This window comes from Helobdella robusta (genome assembly GCF_000326865.2).
Source record: "Helobdella robusta unplaced genomic scaffold HELROscaffold_1, whole genome shotgun sequence".
In the NCBI taxonomy this organism is placed as follows: domain Eukaryota; kingdom Metazoa; phylum Annelida; class Clitellata; order Rhynchobdellida; family Glossiphoniidae; genus Helobdella; species Helobdella robusta.
Window position 1 is genome coordinate 10832958 of NW_008703570.1, and position 21191 is coordinate 10854148.

At 31.9% G+C, this 21191-nt stretch overlaps 1 protein-coding gene across 1 annotated transcript; it reads right to left on the reverse strand.

Moving 5' to 3' along the window:
* Window positions 1-6024: 6024 nt before the first annotated feature.
* Window positions 6025-12206, reverse strand: HELRODRAFT_159527 (hypothetical protein; the record flags this gene model as incomplete). Its single annotated transcript, XM_009011409.1, has 11 exons — window positions 6025-6048; window positions 6456-6587; window positions 6884-6955; window positions 8284-8343; window positions 8921-8968; window positions 9270-9317; window positions 10057-10137; window positions 10481-10537; window positions 11035-11088; window positions 11549-11851; window positions 12093-12206. 11 exons carry the CDS (start codon window positions 12204-12206, stop codon window positions 6025-6027), a joined length of 993 nt encoding a protein of 330 aa, XP_009009657.1.
* Between the last annotated feature and the right edge of the window lie 8985 nt (window positions 12207-21191).

Sequence of the window (21191 nt, forward strand, 5' to 3'; positions counted from 1 at the left end):
ATTTTCGTTTATAAATTAAAAATATTTCGATGGTGCATGCTAAACTGACATTATGTCCACTAACAAACACCCTGCGTTTTTTTTTAAGTTATAATATTTTAAAATTTTTCATAAATTTTTTTCAAAACAAAATTTAAAAAAATTTTAAACAACATTCATTCATTCGTGGATTAATTCGTTAATCAAAATAAACATTTGAGCTCAGAAGTGTCATCAAATAACTAACTAACCAATATGCACTAGTTCGCAAACATTGTTACTATCGTAATGGTTTAAATAGCCAACGAATTTCTAATGAAAGTTTAATGCTTAATCCTACAAAATTTTTAATGGACTAATTTTAGCAAAAGTTAATTTAAATCTTCAACTTTTACAAACTGAAAGAGCGCGTAATGTTGACGCAAATGTTTGTTGCGTCTGCATTGTTTACCTGTGTTTACGTTCTGTTCACATTGTTTACCTGTGCGTATGACTTAGGAATATGCACAAATGTACTAGGTCTGCACGCTACCGGTTCAAAACATGCTCGGCTCACATTTTTGCAGCAATATACTTGCATATATACACACTCAATGAAAAATTGCATAACTCGATCCTTGAAAAATATGAACAGACCATCTTGTCATTTGTAAGACTAAAAAGATCGACTTAAACTTTCCTACTTAATGAGGTCCGCCTACGACGATATTTCAACACCAGGCAAGTATGCATGTGCAATATATTTTTAAAAATTATCTTCGAGAAGCAAACAATAAAACGAGCAGTTAAAACCTGTTCTAACAAGTCATTACGTGTTCTATTCAACTTCGACTCGCACCGTAACAACTGTCTCTCAATTTTGTACGGCTGAATAACCTACTGAAATGAGCTCTCATGTACCGTGCGATTCAAAACCTTAACAATACCTTTTATAATTTATTGCAAAAGTCAATACGTTTGTAACGTGATTCTCAACGAAGGAACTCACATTTAGATTTATGAGACCAGCACCAACCAAGATCGGCAAATGAAGTTTAACACGAGCCAGGTAGGAATCATTGAAGATGTCAAAGTGACGGAGTAAGAGGTTTCTGCAGCGGTCTGAGTCGGACTTTTAAAAAATGCCAGACGCGGAATGTGTTGAGAATTAAAAAAATTTGTCTTTAACATCCTCAAAGGGAATTTGAAGCCATTGTTTTACAAAAGATGTCTGTGCTTGTAGTAATAAGCAATCATCAATATATAGTGACTAAATATGTTACCAAAGTAATAATAAGTAAATTTTAAAATTTTTGACATTACATGCCGTGGAAAAGTGAATGAATTGAAGTTTGGCAAAAAGTAATGATCTAATTAAAACACGCTTGCTACAAATTTCTATAACCAAAATCCGCAAATTACGACGAAGTTGAGTAAGAGAAAGTCTTAGAAACAGTACCAAAACAACACCCGATCTAAAAAATTCTATGTACTGTAATAGGCTATTGCCTAAAACTTAGTGATACGAGAAAATACTTTTAGTCGAAAAATTAACATATGACGACAAGTTGTGTTTATCCGTAACGGTAAAATTCTAATCGATAAAAAATTATTTTAAAAAATTAAAGATAAAAAAAACTAAATCATTCCCAAAAGTATATATATATATATATATATATATATATATATATATTGGTAATAGACCATAATTTTTACAATATTCTATAAATTCTACCGAATGTTTGGCGTTAATATGTTTATGAAGTTTTAGTTTTGATGAATGCATATATGCATTTATAAAGTCTTTCCGGCATAAGTTTAGTTCATTCTTGACAATGCAATCAGCATCACAGTGATCCCATTGATTCAACAATTCAGTTAGTTGATTCGACAAGTCTTGAACTACCTTCTTTTTAACTACTAATTCTCGAGAGAGATGGAGCAGTCGCTGCTCGCGATCTTGTTCGATTGTCATATTAACACCAAACATTCGGTAGAATTTATAGAATATTGTAAAAATATATATATATATATATATATATATATATATATATATATAGAGAGAGAGAGAGAGAGAGAGAGAGANAGAGAGAGAGAGAGAGGAAGGAAGAGAAAAAGACTGTTGTATCAGTTTGTTCAAACATATGATAAAATTTACCATATTAGGTTCGTACTTGGAAGAGATAATAAACAAAATGAATAATCTTTAGACATTATACCAGACATTATAGCAACGGGTGATTAATTTTTGTTCGCAATCGACGAATAACAAATAAATAAATAAATATATATATAACAAACAAATATATAAAAAATAAATTAATTAATTAATTAAAAAATGGTTAACATTAACAAATCATGAATCTTTTTAATGCAATTCGCGAGAACATACCGCAAGACTGTCTCAGAAACATGACGTGCAGAAAAATATTTGAATTCATTCATATAATGTTAAAATAAAATGTGGTTCATGTAACTGTGTCATTATTATTATTATTATTATTAACAACAGCAAAAACAACGACAACAACGATATTTTTATTCTTCATAATATGTGATAATTTAAAAGTTGAACGGTTCAACTTAACAAAAATGAATGTTGTTGTAGTTACTTAAAGGATGAAGTCATCAAATTATACATTATTCATTCTTAACGTTAACAAGTCTTCGAAAAAATGCTCACAAAAATAATTTGTTAACATGTTAAAATCAATTTTACAAAGAAAAAAAAATTTATTTTTAGACTGTTTACAATCTTCATTCGCACGGACAATTAAACTTAAATTAATTAATTAAAAATGATAATGAATATAAAACTATGAAAAAAATAATAATTATTAAATAAATAAGTTAATTAATTAAAGAGTTATATAAAATCAACAAATATAGACGATTTTAGAAAATAACATTCGAAATAATATTTAAAGTTAGCTGATGCTATTTAACCACATGGTCCAATGTAAAGAAAGCAAAAGATTCACACACACACGCACACACACACCATACACACACACACACTCACATTACAACATAACATCAAAATTATTATTGATATTTATAATTGATGATGTCATCATCAATTATAAATGATATATGATATTTATAATTGATGATGTCATCATCAATTATAAATATAATAAACTTAACGTCATAGTATATATATTAAACTTTTAGAAAACGCATTTAAAATAAGACATGAACAATAAAAAACTCAAATAAAAAAATACATACAAACAGAACGTTTAAACCATAGATATAGAAAAACACAACTAATCCCTATATTTACGGTTCAAATATAACATCCGCAAATGTGTTTTAATAAAAAATAATCAATTAGAAAACCGTTAAAAAACCAAAACAGACTGTTGCGGTTTTTTACCTGAAAAGTTGTTCATTCAATTTAATAAATTCATCAAATTAAATATTAATTAACAACTTCTAAAATAATTAATTATAATTTTTTAAACATGGGGCCTTAATAACTGACAATTTGAAAAAAAAACCATTATATCAATGTACGTTTCTACATAACAAATATTACATACGCCACGAAACCATTGACGAGTGTGTGTGTGTGTGTGTGATCTGTGGGTGTGTGATCTGTGGGTGAATATGCTTAACTCATTCCAATTAAAACAACACTATCTCAACTTTTAAAATGGGACGCATAACGACTTGTAAGATTTGAAAACGTTACTCAGGATCGATCAATCAATCAATCAATCAATCAATCAATCAATCAATCAATCAATCAATCAATCAATCAATCAATCAATCAATCAATCAATCAATCAATCAATCTATCAATCAATCCATCTTTAAATCAATCAACCAATCAATCACCAACATAATCACCAATATTATCATTCATCATCGTCATCACCACCCACACAACAGACGACAAGTTAGGATGATTGAGACAACGACTACGCTCCATAGAGTGTATCATACGCATGCATATATCATAGATACAGGATACATTTGATACATACCGATATTCATAGAGCTAGATTACATAGATATCATAATTTTTTTTAAACCAATCCCATCTGTCAACTACAAACGTTGAATTATTTCAAATCAACCAATATCACCAACACACATCCACATCCACACACACACACACACACACACACACACACACACACACACACACACACACACACACACACACACACACACACACACATGCATACACACACATTCATACAAACAGTATGAAGCAATAACATCCACCTGATTAATCGCACGTACAATTGTTATATACACCTAACATAGATGATGACCGCGAATATAATAATAATAACAATAACAACAAAATTAAACAATAACAACAACAACAACAAATAATAATATTTACAGATGATAATTATCATAGTAAGTTTTAGGTTATTTCCACCGTGCATCAGTGCAGAATATATTTTATGACTAATCCATCTATCGCTGATAAAGTTTCACAGTTACCAACAACTTGAATTATTATTATTATTATCATTACCATTCCCTCTTAAACACTCCTCAGAGGTTATGAATAAAATGCTTTTTAAATGTATTTAAGTTCTTAGAAACTCCATACATTCCTACCAATAAAAAATGGACGACTACTTTTTCAGAAGCTAATTCTAAATAAATTTGAATTACGTGATGTATATCAAAAAAAACATTTCGAAGATCAAAGATAGACCGTGACACACATGCACCGGACATTCCCAACCCCATAAGATACACCAAAAACCTCAGACCAACAACCTTCAAACTTCTGTTTCAATATTAATAAAAAGAAGAGACAGAGACATGTAAAAAATATTTTGTTCCTTATCGAATCAATGATAGATTGGTTAGTGTGCGACCAGCCAAAATTCTGCAATGTGCAATGATTAACCATAAAATCTCTTGCATCTAACACACCCGCACACAAACACACACACACACGCGCGCACACACACATAAAAACAGTCACATACATAAATAAACATGTGTATCGTATAGAATATATTAATTAGGAAATATATTAATAATTAAAATAAATAAATAATATACATCAACTGTATGTAACACGTACAACACGTGAACTATATAAGGTTAGTATCAACTGCTCGTTGCAATAAGCAATCAACGATTAATTAAATTAATAAATTTCATTCAATTTATTCTTCAATTTCTAAAAAGTTCAATGAAATAGGAATAAATATATATTAAACAGTCGTAAAAATAATTAGTACCAACATATGCCCGTCAAATGTAACATCATTGAATATCGTATGAACATTTCGTTTAATTTTATATTATGAAATTTGAACGTTGATAACGATATTAAAAAGTACAATGATAAAAATGATAACATTAATGAATGATAACAATGGTAATAATAATAATAATAATAATAAAGAGACGTGAATTATCAAAAGAGTCAACGTATGATGATTGTTTGATACGCCAATTTTGTATGATTTACTATCCTGATGATGTTTCAACAAAACAAAGCCAACAATATGGCCGACAAAATAAAAAGAATGAAAATGTTCAATGTACCAATGTATCAATCAATCAATCAATCAATCAATCAATCAATCAATCAATCAATCAATCAACAAATCAATCGACGATCCATCAAATTTATCAACCCTCCAAACAATTTACTACAACTCGATGAGAACATCAATCACTCAATCAGCAAAGAGTTCCATCAACCAAATAATCAATCCACTCAATCTTCAAAGCTTCTCGAATCTTCATCGTCATCATCGTCATCATCCTCATTTATTTGTTGCTGATGATGAAGATGGTGATGATCAAGAAGATGATGTTGCTGATGATGATGATGCTGGAGATGTTGCGTCTGCTGTTGATGGTGATGATGATGATGTTGCTGCTGCTGGTGTTGTTGACTGTGGTGGTGGTGGTGATTTCCCGGAACATTATCCACTCTCCTCATCATCTGCCTGTCTTCTTCTTCTTCCTCGTCCTCCTCCTCGTCACCATCTTCATCATCGTCATCATCATCGTCATTATCGTTGCCCATGTTGCGACTTGAGTTCATGTTGTTGTTGTTGCTGCCGTCGTTGTTCACATTCCTAACTCCATCCATATCTGTGGTTGTTGTCGTCGTTACATCAGTAATTATAAATACAAACTAATAACAATTGCTGTCTAAATTAAATAAAAACTTGTTCATGCGGTCATTATCACCTTGAAGCAACATCGCATTCCTCATCACGGCCACATAGTTGGTCATAAAATTATATTAGGCAGTAAGCACAATGATACAGTGTCTCGATAGACAGGATATATAGAGTTGTTACTATTATCATCGACATACAGATCAAAAGTGCATTAGTTAGTGCATATGCATGCCGTTGCCAGGGAGCCATCCAGCCACATTCAGCCATCCAGCCACATTCAGCCATCCAGCCACATTCAGCCATCTAGCCACATTCAGCCATCCAGCACTACCTACCAGCAAACATTCCTAGATATTTTTGGTGCGAGTCGTCGACAGTGGCTCCTTCGATGATGCTGTTGTTGTTGCTGGAGCTGTTGTGCTGCGTCTGAGATTGCTGGTTGTCGTCGTCGTTGTTCTCGTCATCCTCGTCGTTGTCGTCCTCACCACCTGTGACGTCATCTCGACCCTGAAGTAATAGATGCACGTTTCAGATTTAATAATGCATGTGATGGTTTTACTTTCAACTTTTATTAATTTTTTGTACCAAAAAAAGTACAATTCATCATAATTCAATCACATGTTTTAAAATTTATTTATTCAAACGGCGGTTTAATTAGCAGACCATTCATTTATAAAAACTCAAACAAATAACAAAACTGACATAGAAACAGACAAACAGCTGAAATAACAGCTAACAAAAACAGCAGCAAAACTGACAACAGACAACAAAAAAAACTTAGATGAAGAGCAACAGACAGGCACCTGCATAAGCACTTCCTCAATGTTGTGTCCCAGTTCGATCAGTTTGTTCTTCAAAATCGTAATTACTTGGTCCTGTGTAAATGGAAAGGAAACGCATTTTTAAGCACCAGTTTGCCAAAAAATAAAAAATACCTTCACACAATAAGATAATCTTTAGATACCATACTTTTCTCATTATATTAGTCATCATAAGCACCTTAATCAATCATTAAAGTTTTCAAAAATCAATATAACTTGACAGACAGCACACGCATGAACAATAATATTTTTGTTGTCTGCACGCAAGCTCCTTTACAATTAGTCTAGTGCAAACAAAGCCATGGAAAACACAATGCATAAATTTGCATGTTGTTGTCAGGCAAAATCTTTTCCATTCAGAATGACTAATGAAAGTTTTAATGCACAAGATATGTATTGTACTGTATAGTTCAGCTCTTCTTCAGCATTACCATACTCACTACCTGCCTATTTACGATCCTTAATTTCTTTCCACATGCCTTCAACAGCTCTTCAACACAGGTATCTAACTTTAGCTTGTTTACATTTAACGAGCCAAACGATATAGTTTCCATCAATGGCAACCAACTCACCTACTACCCAGCATATCAACACCATCACATCATCCACTCACCAACCACCAGCCCACAAAACAACTATTTTTAATTTCACAAATGCTCTTGGTTTGCTCACTTTTAGACGCGCACGCACGCACGCACACACGTACAGACACACACGCACAGAGCATAGAGAGGAAGAACAGACAACATTTAGCACAGGCAACAATAGATGCCAATCACTTGCAAACATTTAATTAAACTCAATCATCGTCATTCAACAGCGCAAATATATGTCATCCGTGCGTATTTAACGCTGCTGATCAAGTGGTGTCTCATTTAGAGCATCTATCCAGGTGATGAGGACGACGACGAAGAAGATGACGACGATGACGAGAACGTTAATTGACAACCAATTGAGAATGATGACAAGAATAGTATTTCCACTGAGAGAAGGATGGAAAGATGGATGGATGGAGCAATGAAAAGGGCTGCTCCCAGCAGAAAAATAAATGAAAAATTATAAATAGATTGAAAGGCAATTAAATGAAGTAGCACACAGACAAATGCACCACCAAGCAACAAATATAAATGTAACAACGATAATAGAGAAGCAAGTAGACGCAGTGCTGGTAAGTGGACGTAGGTGATGATAGCTCCAAACTTAATGAATGTGCTTAATAATGCATTCTACTCCCCCCATTTAGTGCACTTAATTTAAAATTGTGATCCTCATTCAGTCCTGGGGTTGTAATATATATATAGCTCTATAATTATAAAAATAATAACATAACCCTTTTGAAAAAGATTTTTAAAGAAATCAAAAAAATTCTCGTTGTTATTAACCTTCTTCTTGACTAGCCTCCTCATCTTTCCACATTCAGCTTTCCACGCTGCCTCTCCAACCTGCCATTGAAACAATTGAAAACAATTTCAATTCAACACACCAACACTTGAATAGCGTTGAAATAATAATAATGGCTAATTAGCAATTAACTTATAAAGTTGATTAATGAATGAACTCCATAAAAAACCAAATGTTCGTTTGTAAAACAGTCATAACACTAATGATAATAAGGACAATAGCAAAAATGTTATAGCCCAGTTATAGCCCACAATTAACAAGCGTCACATGATAACAACGAATGAATGAAGTTATGTTGGCAGGTGTTGTAAAAATAAAATGGTGTTTCATATTGTCAGGATTATTCATTTTTGTAATTTTTCTGGGAAAAACACCCAAAAATTATCCTATATATCAACACAATGCTCTACTAAGAAAAATTCATGAAAAAAAGTCCTAGAACAAAATAATGCTACTTGCAAAAGAAAAAGTAAATGTTCACAATAACATAAACAAAAAAATAGCAATAATAAAAAAAAACAAATTAAAATTAAATTTTACTGATATAAATGTGAATAAACAAAACAAACAAAAAGCCGCATAATTATAAAAATTATGCCTGATTAGGCAAGCACTAACCAGTGGCGTAACTCGAGGTCGCCCTCTGGGCCTCTTCAGGCCAGGATCCTAAAATTGGGAAATTAGCATAATTAATTAGGAAATTAGCATAATTAATTAGAAAATTAGCATAATTAATTAAAAAATTGTTAATTAAAACAACGCTGGAATCCAATTTATTCAAAAATACAACAACATAAATCAAAGTCTATTTTTAACAAAACAAGATTAAAAAATCTTAATTTAACTATAGTTAAACATTTGATTGACAAACAAGATATATTATAAATAATCTAATTAGCAAACAAACCAACTGGATAAAAAAAAATTAAATATAAAATATTATATAAAGTAAATTAAATATGGAAACCTTTTGTGGGTGAATCCTGGGTCTCCCCCTACTCTTCTTGCCCGAATCCTGAAATAATTTTATTTTAAATCAATTTTATATATGAAATAATTTGCACTAAATAAATGCATACACACACACCACACATACACACTCACACACACGCATAAATAAATATATACACGCACAACATACATCACATATCTGAGTTTAACATATAAATGGGAAATATATAAATCACCATTACCAAGACCAATACCAATATCTTCATAATTAACAATAATAACTTGCATTACTTAATCAAATTAATATTTTTAACATCCATTACCATCTCATTATTATTAATGATTAAGAAATATTATAATTTATGATTAAATAGTGTGAATTATTATATTTATACTATTATAAATATATTAAAATTATATTATATATTTATATTATAACTAATCATTGTCCAACCATAACCAACACATCCTCATCCGCATCAACAGTATCTATAATGTGCAGCCCATTTCGCCTAATCACAATCTCATTATAGATATGATAAATATTTATAAAACCTTAATTACAAATTAAACAGAATGGAATAGCAGTAACATCAAGAGAGAAAAAATAGCAATGGAAACAGCGGTGGTGAAACTAGCAGCAAAAAAGAATACAACAACAACAATGGTAGTAATATATACAAGGGGAAGCTAAATGATAACAACTTCAACGACAAACACAAGAGTTACTAAACCAATAAGGAACAACAACAAAAAACAACAACAAAAAACAACAACAATAACAAAACAACAAGTGCACTTACAGAATTGTTGATGTTGTTGAATGCCGAGGGCAGGAGTGGGAATGGAGATTCTTGGAGTGAGGCATTGTCCGAGCCTTGTTGCTGCAACAATCAAAGAAACAATTATTTATAATAATAACATCCACAACAACAACACAACAACAATAACCCTAAGCCTAAACATAAAATCAATGAGAATAGATGTAACATCAATTAACTTTACTATAAGAAGTGTTATTTAACAAATAATCATGGCTGTCATTTGAATGATAACAATTACTGCATTGAAAAAGGCATGAAATTATTGAGGACAAAAAGGACATCGTCAAATGTGAAATTTAAAACCAATATATAAAATTAAAAAAGAATTTAAATCAGAAAACGGAAAAAACGGTGCTAAAAGACAGATGAACTGCTAAACAATTATCAAATCAAAAAATCCAACCGAGTTAACAGTAGGAAACAATGAGGATGACGAGGGTTTCTTGCTCACAATGGCCACCTATGTGATGGATGGATGATTGAAATGATCAAATGCCAGTTAAAAAAATTTCAAATACTTAATCAATGTCTCTGTCATCTTTATTATTATTATCACATTATAAACACTGGTAAAGTTTAAAAAAGTGTTTTAAACATCATTTCGTCACAACATATTATCCCAATTGATAAGGTTACTTATTAGCTATTGACTAATTATTATTATTATTATGATTAAACTCTCATCATCATAGCTTACAACACCATTCACATTCATCACAAAAACATCTACATTACTCATTTTCATCATCAGTTGACGTCTCCACCACAAACACACAGAGGCCTCAAAATGATGAAAACACCACCATCATCATCATCATTATCATTATGGTGATAACATCATCAAATGTATTATCATCATTATTTATTTTATATAATAATAAAATTCATCATAGCATCACTATCAACATATAATAATCAAAATTATCACATATCACCATCATCACCATCCATCTTTACCTGTAATAAAGAATTTCTTGGAGGTCGACCTCTTGGCTTTGGGTCTTTCCTTGCCTAGAAAAAAAATAAAAAACAATACAATGATAACAACGACTTTAACAACAATTACATTAACAATTGTAATGACAATTATAACAATAATGACCCCAGTTATTGCAATGGTAATGATGAAAGCAACTACAACAAGAGGATGAATCTGATAAAATCTAGTTTTTAAAAAAAGAATCACGTTCATAAACATTTAAACCGTGAAATTAAACTTTCGTTATTCATTGTATAATTTTAATCATGATAGTGTACATATCTATCTTAACTGCAATCTTCTGGACAAAATCAGAGATAGTACTACTCCAGGTATTAAATTTCACAATTTTAAAGTTTTTGTCATTGCAATGGTCTTAACCATATGTTTTTGGTTGCTTATAAAACCAGTAAAACTATTTCAGATCTTAACTATTATAGTAAACTAGAATTCATTGAAAAAACAACTTGGAATGGATTATGAGTGGCTAACCTTTTTCTCACTATCTGGCTTAGGAGGGCGACCTCTTCTTTTAACAGTTCCCATTACAAATTGATGATTAGGTGTCTTGGAAGTTGAATGTAATGCATTGTTGCTGCCACTGCCTCCAACTTTGTTGCTACGATCTGGGCTGCTGTTTTCGTTCGATGTAGCCACGACTTCACAACGAACTGGTTCACTAACTTGCTCGACCATGTAGTTTGCATTCATTTGTTGTTGTTGCTGTTGAGGTGGAAGTGAAGGGTGCTGGTGGTGGCCAAAGGAGTGCATTTGCGAGTTAGAATGGTGGAAGAACTGGGGTTGAAATTGAGGTGACATTTGGTGACGACCATGTTGGTGGGGGTGAGGTGGCAAGTGGCGATTCATTTGGGGCTGTTGTTGCATACACATGTACTGCAATTGTTTAAATATTCAGTTACATTGTCTGTTAAACTTTAACTTTCTTTAAGAAAATTAATTTAATACCAAGTTGATAGAAAAACTAAAATTAATAAAGAAAATAATGAATGATTAACAAATAACAAGCCATACATACTTTTTCATTTGATTGGTTGTCCATGTGCCAGTCAACTTGTTCTTCGACAACTCCTCCATTATTATTATATGAATCATTCTCTTCGGAATCGTACTCCATCACACCCATTGACATCTTTAACTTTGAAACAAAGATTGATGTAGATTTGTAGACTTATTCACAATATGAGAAGGATCGTGTTCAAACTTGCTTCTTGAGTGAAATCAATAAATTGAAAATATTTTATTTTTTCATCAACTTTTCAAATATGTAGTAATTGTGAATCAGAACAGTAGGAAGCAAGAAGAGTAATCAAGTCAAGATGCACTTTCAATTTGAGAATTTATTTACGAAACACTCAAAAAACAATTCCTCGTGTTCAATTCAATCAGAGATTATAAATCCGATCGGAAGCATAGGTTGGCAACGGATTCATAATCGCCATGATGAATTTTATTCCGAGGTGAATTTCGAGTATTTCTTAATTAAATATAAAAAAATTCGACACCCACTATATTAATAACCCTAGGAAAATTCGTCAGAAAGCACTTGCTGTCGAAATAGTCGCAAATATTTTAACGAAATCGGGCAAATTAGCGGAAAACGAGCTAAGCATTTTACAGAATAAAAGTTGAATTAATTAATAATATATATTATATATAAAGCTGTCTACGTATATAATAATTATGAACAAAGAATATATACATATATAATTTAAAATTCAATAAAATACAATGAAAATAAAGAGAAAACAAAGAACTCTATAACACGTGCTAAATATATTTCTTTGATAAAAATAACTATTCTAATATTTTTAGACGATTTTGAGCAGTTTCATGAGAAATCAATTAAAATTATAAAAAGATTAAATTAAATTGATTTATAAATAATCGGTAGTGTGGATTTTATTCATGAACTGGATAAAAGTTGGTGAAGCCCGAAATCAACTCGAAATAAAATGCCGACCGAGAACGAAGCGAGAACATTTATAGAAGGCAGAGTGTCAATTTTAATTAAAATGAAAATGAAATGAGGCCATAATTGAATGATGCCGACTTAATTAAACGCTCTTTAAAAGTCATCACAAGCTTCTCACGTAGCGCGCGGAGTCTAATTGAAATGGTATATATATATATATTTATTTATTTATATATATATTTATATATATATATATATATATATATATATATATATATATATATATATATGTATATATTTTTGTACGACTGGCTTATATAAACACGTGTGTACGTGTGTCGCGTGTACACTTATTGTGGGTTCACTTAAATATAGGTTTAGCGATGTTATTGTTTTTTAACAAAAAAGTTATTTAAAAAAAATCTGGCAATCATCAGTGTTATTTAATGGATTGAATGCAAACGCTTGTTGAGAAAATAATCTCTGCCTGCGTTCATAAGAGTGTATGGGGTATTTATTTTGGTGGAATGTGGAATAAAACACACATTGTTGCCTAAAACTATTCTTCATTATCGTTTATACATATATATATATATGTTGGAAGGAGACCATATTTTATACAGTATTGTATGAACTCTACCGAATTGTTGGCCTTAATCAATCTAAAATTAGTTTTTTCTAGTAAGGAAAATTGAAAAGACTGTAGTATTTTAAAAAAGGAAGTGCGTAAACACGGTTAACGTGTAGAAAGATCAAATTATGAAAATACATCTGTCGCAATTTTCTTCTTTTGAGTTATTCATTTCTGTCGCACCTCTGATATAACATTGTTTGTAGTGAAATTAATTTTTTGTTGTCACTCGGTAGGGCAAAAAAAACAGTATTTGTTTATTTTATTTTTCATACGCTAGGCGTAACTAAAGGCACAACATACTCGTGTAAGTGCTCTGAATTAACGCCGATAAAAATAATGATTCATAAAAATGTTTTAAAAATGTTTGCAGACATTAAAAAAGTGCAACATCCACAAAAGCACAAGGAAGAGTGCACTGGAAGATGAAAAAAGAGATATTCTTTAATTAGGGAATGTTTTAAGACTGAGTCAAATGGATATTCCTCTGGCGCTTGCTTTTTCAATTGGTTTTCTAACAATGAAGGTAGGAAGGAAGAAGAAGACCGAAGACAATGCTCTCTCCATTTTATTTCTATAATTATCAACGTCATATATATGCCCATGAATGCAAAGGTGTTGTCTTAATGGCTTATGGCCGTGTCGATATGGTTGTCGTTGTTTTGTCTTCGTTGTTGCCTTCGCTGTTTATGTTGTTGCTGCTGCTGTTGTTGTTGTTGTTGTTGTGTTGTTGAGGCTGTTTTCGTTGCTGTTGTTGTTGTCGTTGTTATTGCTGTATTTTGGTGTTGTATTTTTTATTGCTGATTTTTTTAGTGTTTACAGTTAGTAGGTACATGTTTTGATTGTTAGATTTTATTGTTGTTGTTGCAAATACTTTTGTATTTGCGTAACTTGGTGTTTGTTACTGTCTTTGCTGTTGTAAGAGGGTTTAGACGCTAAATAATATATGTTAGATTTTATTGTTGTTGTTGCAAATACTTTTGTATTTGCGTAACTTGGTGTTTGTTACTGTCTTTGCTGTTGTAAGAGGGTTTAGACGCTAAATAATATTTGTTATGCTAATCAAGAGTCTTGAATAAGATTTGAATTCAAATGATTTATAATCATTATTTAATTATTTTATTTTTGATTTTAAATTGAAACCAATTTTATATAGCCGATTTTGGTTTTGATTTAGAATAATAAGTGTTCACGAGATTTTTCTGATTTTAAAAACTGAAACGGTAGTGATGAAATAGAAGAAATTAATAGATGAAAAAAAGAGTGATAATAAAAATGTCAGTAACTATGGCAGTTGTAATACTTTATTCAACGAGTTCGTACACTTACATCTATTTACATTACTTAATTATAGTTATACTTAGACGCATAGACAGACACATACATGCACATACACATGGGCATCATGATAACAACACTGCAAAGGCAGGAACCGACCCTGACACTTCTTAATTTAATTTCATTGCGATATCGATTGTTTGTTGATGTCGTTGGTTAATGTTGTTTGTTGATGTTGTTGGTTAATGGTTTTTTTCGCATCTCTTTTTTTTACTTAGCCAACTATCTGCACTGCAGAGGTTTTTGCCCCATTGATGTAGCTGTGTTTGTACGTGATAGGAATTGCATTTTCATCTGCGTGCGTGTTAGTTTGTTGTGCAATCCCAGTAAACTGGATTTGAATACACTAACTTTTTATGTATGCATTTTATTTGAATTTGTGTTTAAATTTTTTGAATTTTTAAACTCCGCGATTAGGCTTACGTCAACGTCTTAATTATCTCATATCTGAAAAGTTAATAAAGCCGAATGATGTGCTACAACATTTTTAAACTTACATTTTGTATGCGGATACATACGCGTGTGTATGTGTGTTTTTGGATGTACGTACATGTATGTCACTGAGAAGAGTGTAAGTGTTTATCAGCATGTGTGCGTATTTTTGTATGCATGCACATCAAATGTGTGTGTTTGTGTTTGTTTGCTTGTGTGTGTGTGTGTGTGTGTGAGAGAGAGAGAGAGCGAATGAAAGTGTTGTGCATCTAGAACAAATTTAGAATGAATGAAAAACGAATAGGCGAATGATTAAATAAAGGAATGCTCAAATATAAAATAATTGTGGACAGGCAACCATACAAAGGCATTCACTGCATACGTAATCTACGTAATCACCAAGTAGCCAGAACTTTCATTTACTTCATGCAATTAACTACTCCTTCATTAAGCGCATTATCCTAACAACAAAACGAACACTAACATTAGCAAGCAACGACATAAACGGCGACCACAACAAATAAATGCATTCAAATCAGAGCAAATAACTTGGGCAACAACATCAAACAAGTCTATAAATCAATCAACACAACAACCACATCCTTTCCAACTTAAAACAAACAAAAACATCAACAACAGCAGCAACCAAATCATCAGCATTAGCAAAAAACAACGACACCAGTAACAACAACAACAACAACAACAACACAATAATAGAAGCAGCGCCGACAAAATACATGGCAAATTAAAACGATCTCGCTTCCCAAAACAACAGATGAGTAAAACCTGCCATCAGCAGAAATATCAATTGGCACAATAACTCACTACCACCACATACCTTAATACGTCTGCTGCCTGCAACGTGTACTGTACACTCTACTGTGCACATACATAAAAATGTGCAACGAACAAATACAAACTGAAATACAAACTACCATTAACATAAAAACGTTTTACATATAGAAGTGTTTACAAGAAAGAGAGAAAGAGAAAGAGAGAGAGAGAGAGAGAGAGAGAGAGAGAGAAAAACAAAAAGTAAAATACAGAAAAGATTATAAGAACGCACGGTTTCACATCTACAAAGTTTCACACCACCACACACAAAATAAAATACTTCCACGTGCACGCAATTGCATCAAAAGCAAAAAACTTTGAAAGAAAAAACCATATAAAAAACAAATTACTCCTACGTTTAGCGGAATTAGTTCTACGTTTTGCGTGCGCAGACACAATAAATCAGTTCATGCGTAGAAAATAAGTTGTGATGCAAGTTAGCCAATGTGCTCTTCAGACCATATTTCAGCCCATTACACAGGACGGATGATGAATCTTTATACACAGGCCGGCTGCGGCTCGCCAGAACGTATGCGTGCATTTATTTCATGCACGTTTTTATGGATGCATGCTGTTAGTCTTTATACGTTTGTTTGTTCAATTTTTTATGTTTTTTTCTGTTTATTTGTTGTTAAAACATTTTGTGAATGTATATGGGTATAATGTGTACGTGTATGTTGGAACTATTTACAAATGTTTACGTTGTGATATCATCTCACTCTCTCTCTTTTTCTTTCTTTTTTTTTCTCTTTCTCTTTTCCTCTTCAATTCAATTCACCTATCTCTTCGGATATTAAAGTATCATTTTTATGCGATTTCTACTTTTAATCTCTTTCTCTTACAGCACATATTCATGCTGTCAAAATAAATCACGGACAAAAATTTTTTACAGCTTTGAAATTTAGATAAGACTTGGCCAACAATTTTGCTAGTGTCTTTAATTAATATCAACAAGAGAGGTGGAGAGGATAAGATACGGCCGCAAACAGCCCTGACGAAGATGTTTTGTTGTGAGGTGGTCTCAAAAAACTCGGCGTGTTGGTGAAAAATAAAATGCATGGCTGCTGTTTGGTGAGCGACTCTTTTAAATTTTGTATGTTAATAATCATAGTTTATGTTAATGTACATATTCTTACACATTTGATTCGTATTTGTTAATATTCAATTCCATAAATTCCATAAAAATCCTGAAATTTAAACTGTGTTGGATGCATAGTGGACAAGAGTTTTGTTCATCGTTTGAACATTCATTATGCAAGCATCAGCGCACAAACACGTGACGAACATAGAAATAGTTTCTTCAATAATTGAGTGAAATAATATGTTAAAACTATAAAAAAAATCTTTAAAACCATGAAAAAAATTATCATCTACCTTTATGTGGCGCTTTATTTTGGTGCAGCGGAGCAAATGTGCACTAATATGCAAATACGTGCAATCATATTAGTCGCTGGTGTTTTAACATTGTGAGAATTTTTGTCTTTAAGATTTTTTGTTTGTGGCTGAGTATGAGTATTCATTTGTTTGTGCTCATTTGTTTGTCTGTGCTCATCATTTGTTTGTGTTCATTTGTTTGTTTGTGTTTATTTGTTTGTTGTTGTTCAATTGTTTGTATGTAGTAATTTGTTTGTTTGTATTTGTTTGTTTGTTAGTAGTGTTTTTTTTGCGATATTTATTAGCATTTGTTTTGTGTATTCTTATATTTTTACTTCTTCATACGTACCTAGTTTGACTTGATTCTTAAATTTGTTCCTGCATTAGTTTTGGCGTGTTTCTGTTTGCACGAATGTGATTTATTTGTTTTTAATAAATTTATGAGATTGTTATTTTGTCTAAAACATGTGTGTATGTTTGTATAATATGTGTTGTATTTTTTATCATTCGGTGCTTGCCCAAATTTTATACGCTTCCGTATATTTAATTTTAAGTATTTGCCCTGCTGCAGTCTGCCTATGCAGGTAGGGGAATTTTTTCGCATTTCATCATTCATGCATATTTTTACGTCAAAAATGTTTACGTACTCAGCTGATGTTTGTTCGCATGCCACCAAAGTGCGCTATAAAAAATTTATTAGGAGGAACAGTTTTTAAATTTACTTCTACAGGAAAGAGCTGACATATGTTTTATATAAAAATTTAAAAGCTATTGAAACTCAAAAACTTATAAAACTCAAACATACGTGTAGATGAAAATATGAAAACGAAGAAACAAATATTACGCAGTCAAGCGCATATCATTCAAACGCATATCATTTAAGCGCAGACAAGCCTGTAACACATATGGACAAAATCACACATATACACAGACACACACACATACATATATGCATATTGCATATTGACAGACAAAGTTTAAAGTTATATTATTATAGATTTTGCTACGCTAGAATTGATTATCTAGTTTAAATTTTACACAAACACGACTTTTGAGAGAGTTTGATAGAAGGAGAAAATGCATAAACAATATAATGATAAAGAGAGGGAGAAAGAAAGAGAGAGAAAAAAAGAAAAAGAAAGAGAGAAAGAAAGAAAGAGAGATGAAGGAGAAAAAAGTGTGTTGTACTGTTCAAGAAAGATGGAAAGAAATTGAGATATAAATAAATATGTATTGACTGATTATAATGATTGATATGCTTTGAGAAAAAATAAAAAAACTGATGACTTGGCGATAGATGATGATGATGATGATGGTGATGATGAAGATGGTGATGATGATGAAACTTATTATGGTGATGATAAGGGCAGTAATATTATGGTCTACAAAATAAGATAATGTTACACTAAAATAACACAAAATATAATGGAGAATAATGATCTGTGTCGATTGACAGAGCGGCAGAATTGGTGCCGACAACGATGATAAAAGTTGATGAGGACGCTGATGACAACGATGCAGATAGCAATGATAAAAATGGTGATATCAATTAATCATTGTTAAGATGAAATTGATAAAGTTGCAATCATTAATCATGATGAAGCGGCAAATGTAACAGAAACACTCCAGTTAATAACTGTTTCCATGGTGATGATGTACTGATGAGGACGATGATGGCGACGGAGACGATGATGATGAAGTTGGTGGGTTCTGGGTGATTAAATTTTTGGTGGTAATAAAAAATGATGAGACAATAGATAAAAATGAAGATGAAGAGGCGGGTGATGATGAAGAAATTGATGAAGTTGAAGATAATGAGATGGGTAGAACTACAAAGTTGTGTATACATGTTGATCAAATTTACGACGATGAAGATGAGAAAGATGAGGATGATGAAGATGATGATAAAGATGACGCAGATTATAATGATGACGGTGACGATGTAATGAAATTGTTTTTAAATGGTAAACATATTACAGTTCGGTGAAAAATAATATTTGGAAAAAAAACAGCAACATGCATTAGATAAAAGTTGAAAAAATCATTGGCAAACTTGATGAAAAGAGAATAAAAAAAGAAGTGACGATAATTAACATAAAATATTCAATTATATATAAAAATTATATAAATATGTAAATTTAATACATTTATGTTTGTGTGTGAGCGAGCACAAAATCAAAAACGCATATAAGGGATACCAGCATTCATGTAGTTTATATTTGACATTCTAAAAATACTACGTACATTCTTTTATTAATCCAAGCATAAACAAGCAACATGCAACATCCATAACATAACATGGCACATGAAATAACACAACACAGTCGACTACACATACACACACACCACACACACACACACACACGCGCGCGCGCACACACACACAGCATCCACATCATAGAACTACCCTGCAACATATTTTTATTGAAAGCATTTTGCGACAAGAAGTCATAAAGGCATATTATGTGTGAGGTTGGTTCGGACAGCAAAAAGTTGTCATAAAATAAAAGAAGACGAAAAAATTTAAAACCCCAATGAAAGTTTGATGAAATTTTCGGCCCGTTGTATAAAAAAAAACTAAAAAGTGTCACCTTACATACAAATCATTGCACTTGCATATTTAAAAAAGACCCTTTTTATAAATACGAGTAGATAATCACGGTTTATAGCTTCAACAACATCATTGCACTACTATGAATCAGGAACTATATTCTCTTATCCGGTTTATACCACTTTCAGGATATTTTATTATTTATTATTAAGTTTCTTGGTCTGTTGTAAATTAACAGAGTTATATGAAAATCACAAATTTGTTTCTTACACACGCACACACACACACACACACAAATACACCAACCCCCCCCACACACACACAAACACACAAACACACACACAAACGCAAACACATACACATACATGCAAATGCTGGCAATCTAACATTCAGTTTTAGCCCTGAACAAACATGGCATTTCGTCGAGGTAATATGGCAATATCAAATTTCTAAATCCTAGATTCTTCTGTGTGTCTTTGTGTAAATGGGTTTATGGCTTTATTTTTGCCACAAAATTTGTTTTTAGTTATTTTTATTCAAATATTTTGCTAACCAGCCTCTTAAAAATTATTTTAAATGACATTTGTTGAAGTTCTCAAACTTTCCACTAATCAATTCTTGTTGCAGATTTGTGTGATTTTATTTATCGTGTGGCGTTGTTTGACGAGCTTCGCGATACTGGACACCAATGTATTTGGATCTCATGACGAAGTGCAAATATTTACTCATCTGTTACAGTTGTTTACGTCATTATGAAATGCATTCCAAAGAGAATCATTTCCCATCTATGCACACGTGCTTATATCTGTCTGCACACACACACACACACACACACACACGCAGACACGCCACACACGCACACTCACACACACGCCATACACACAAACATGCGCGCGCACACACATACACATAGGTGAAAAATTATTACAATTTTCTGTGCAAAACTTAGAAAAAAAACATAACCACGCGTCTACACGCTTATGTTAATAAATACAAAAAATGGAGTGAAAACGTAGAAAAAAAACTGAAACCTCAGAAACGG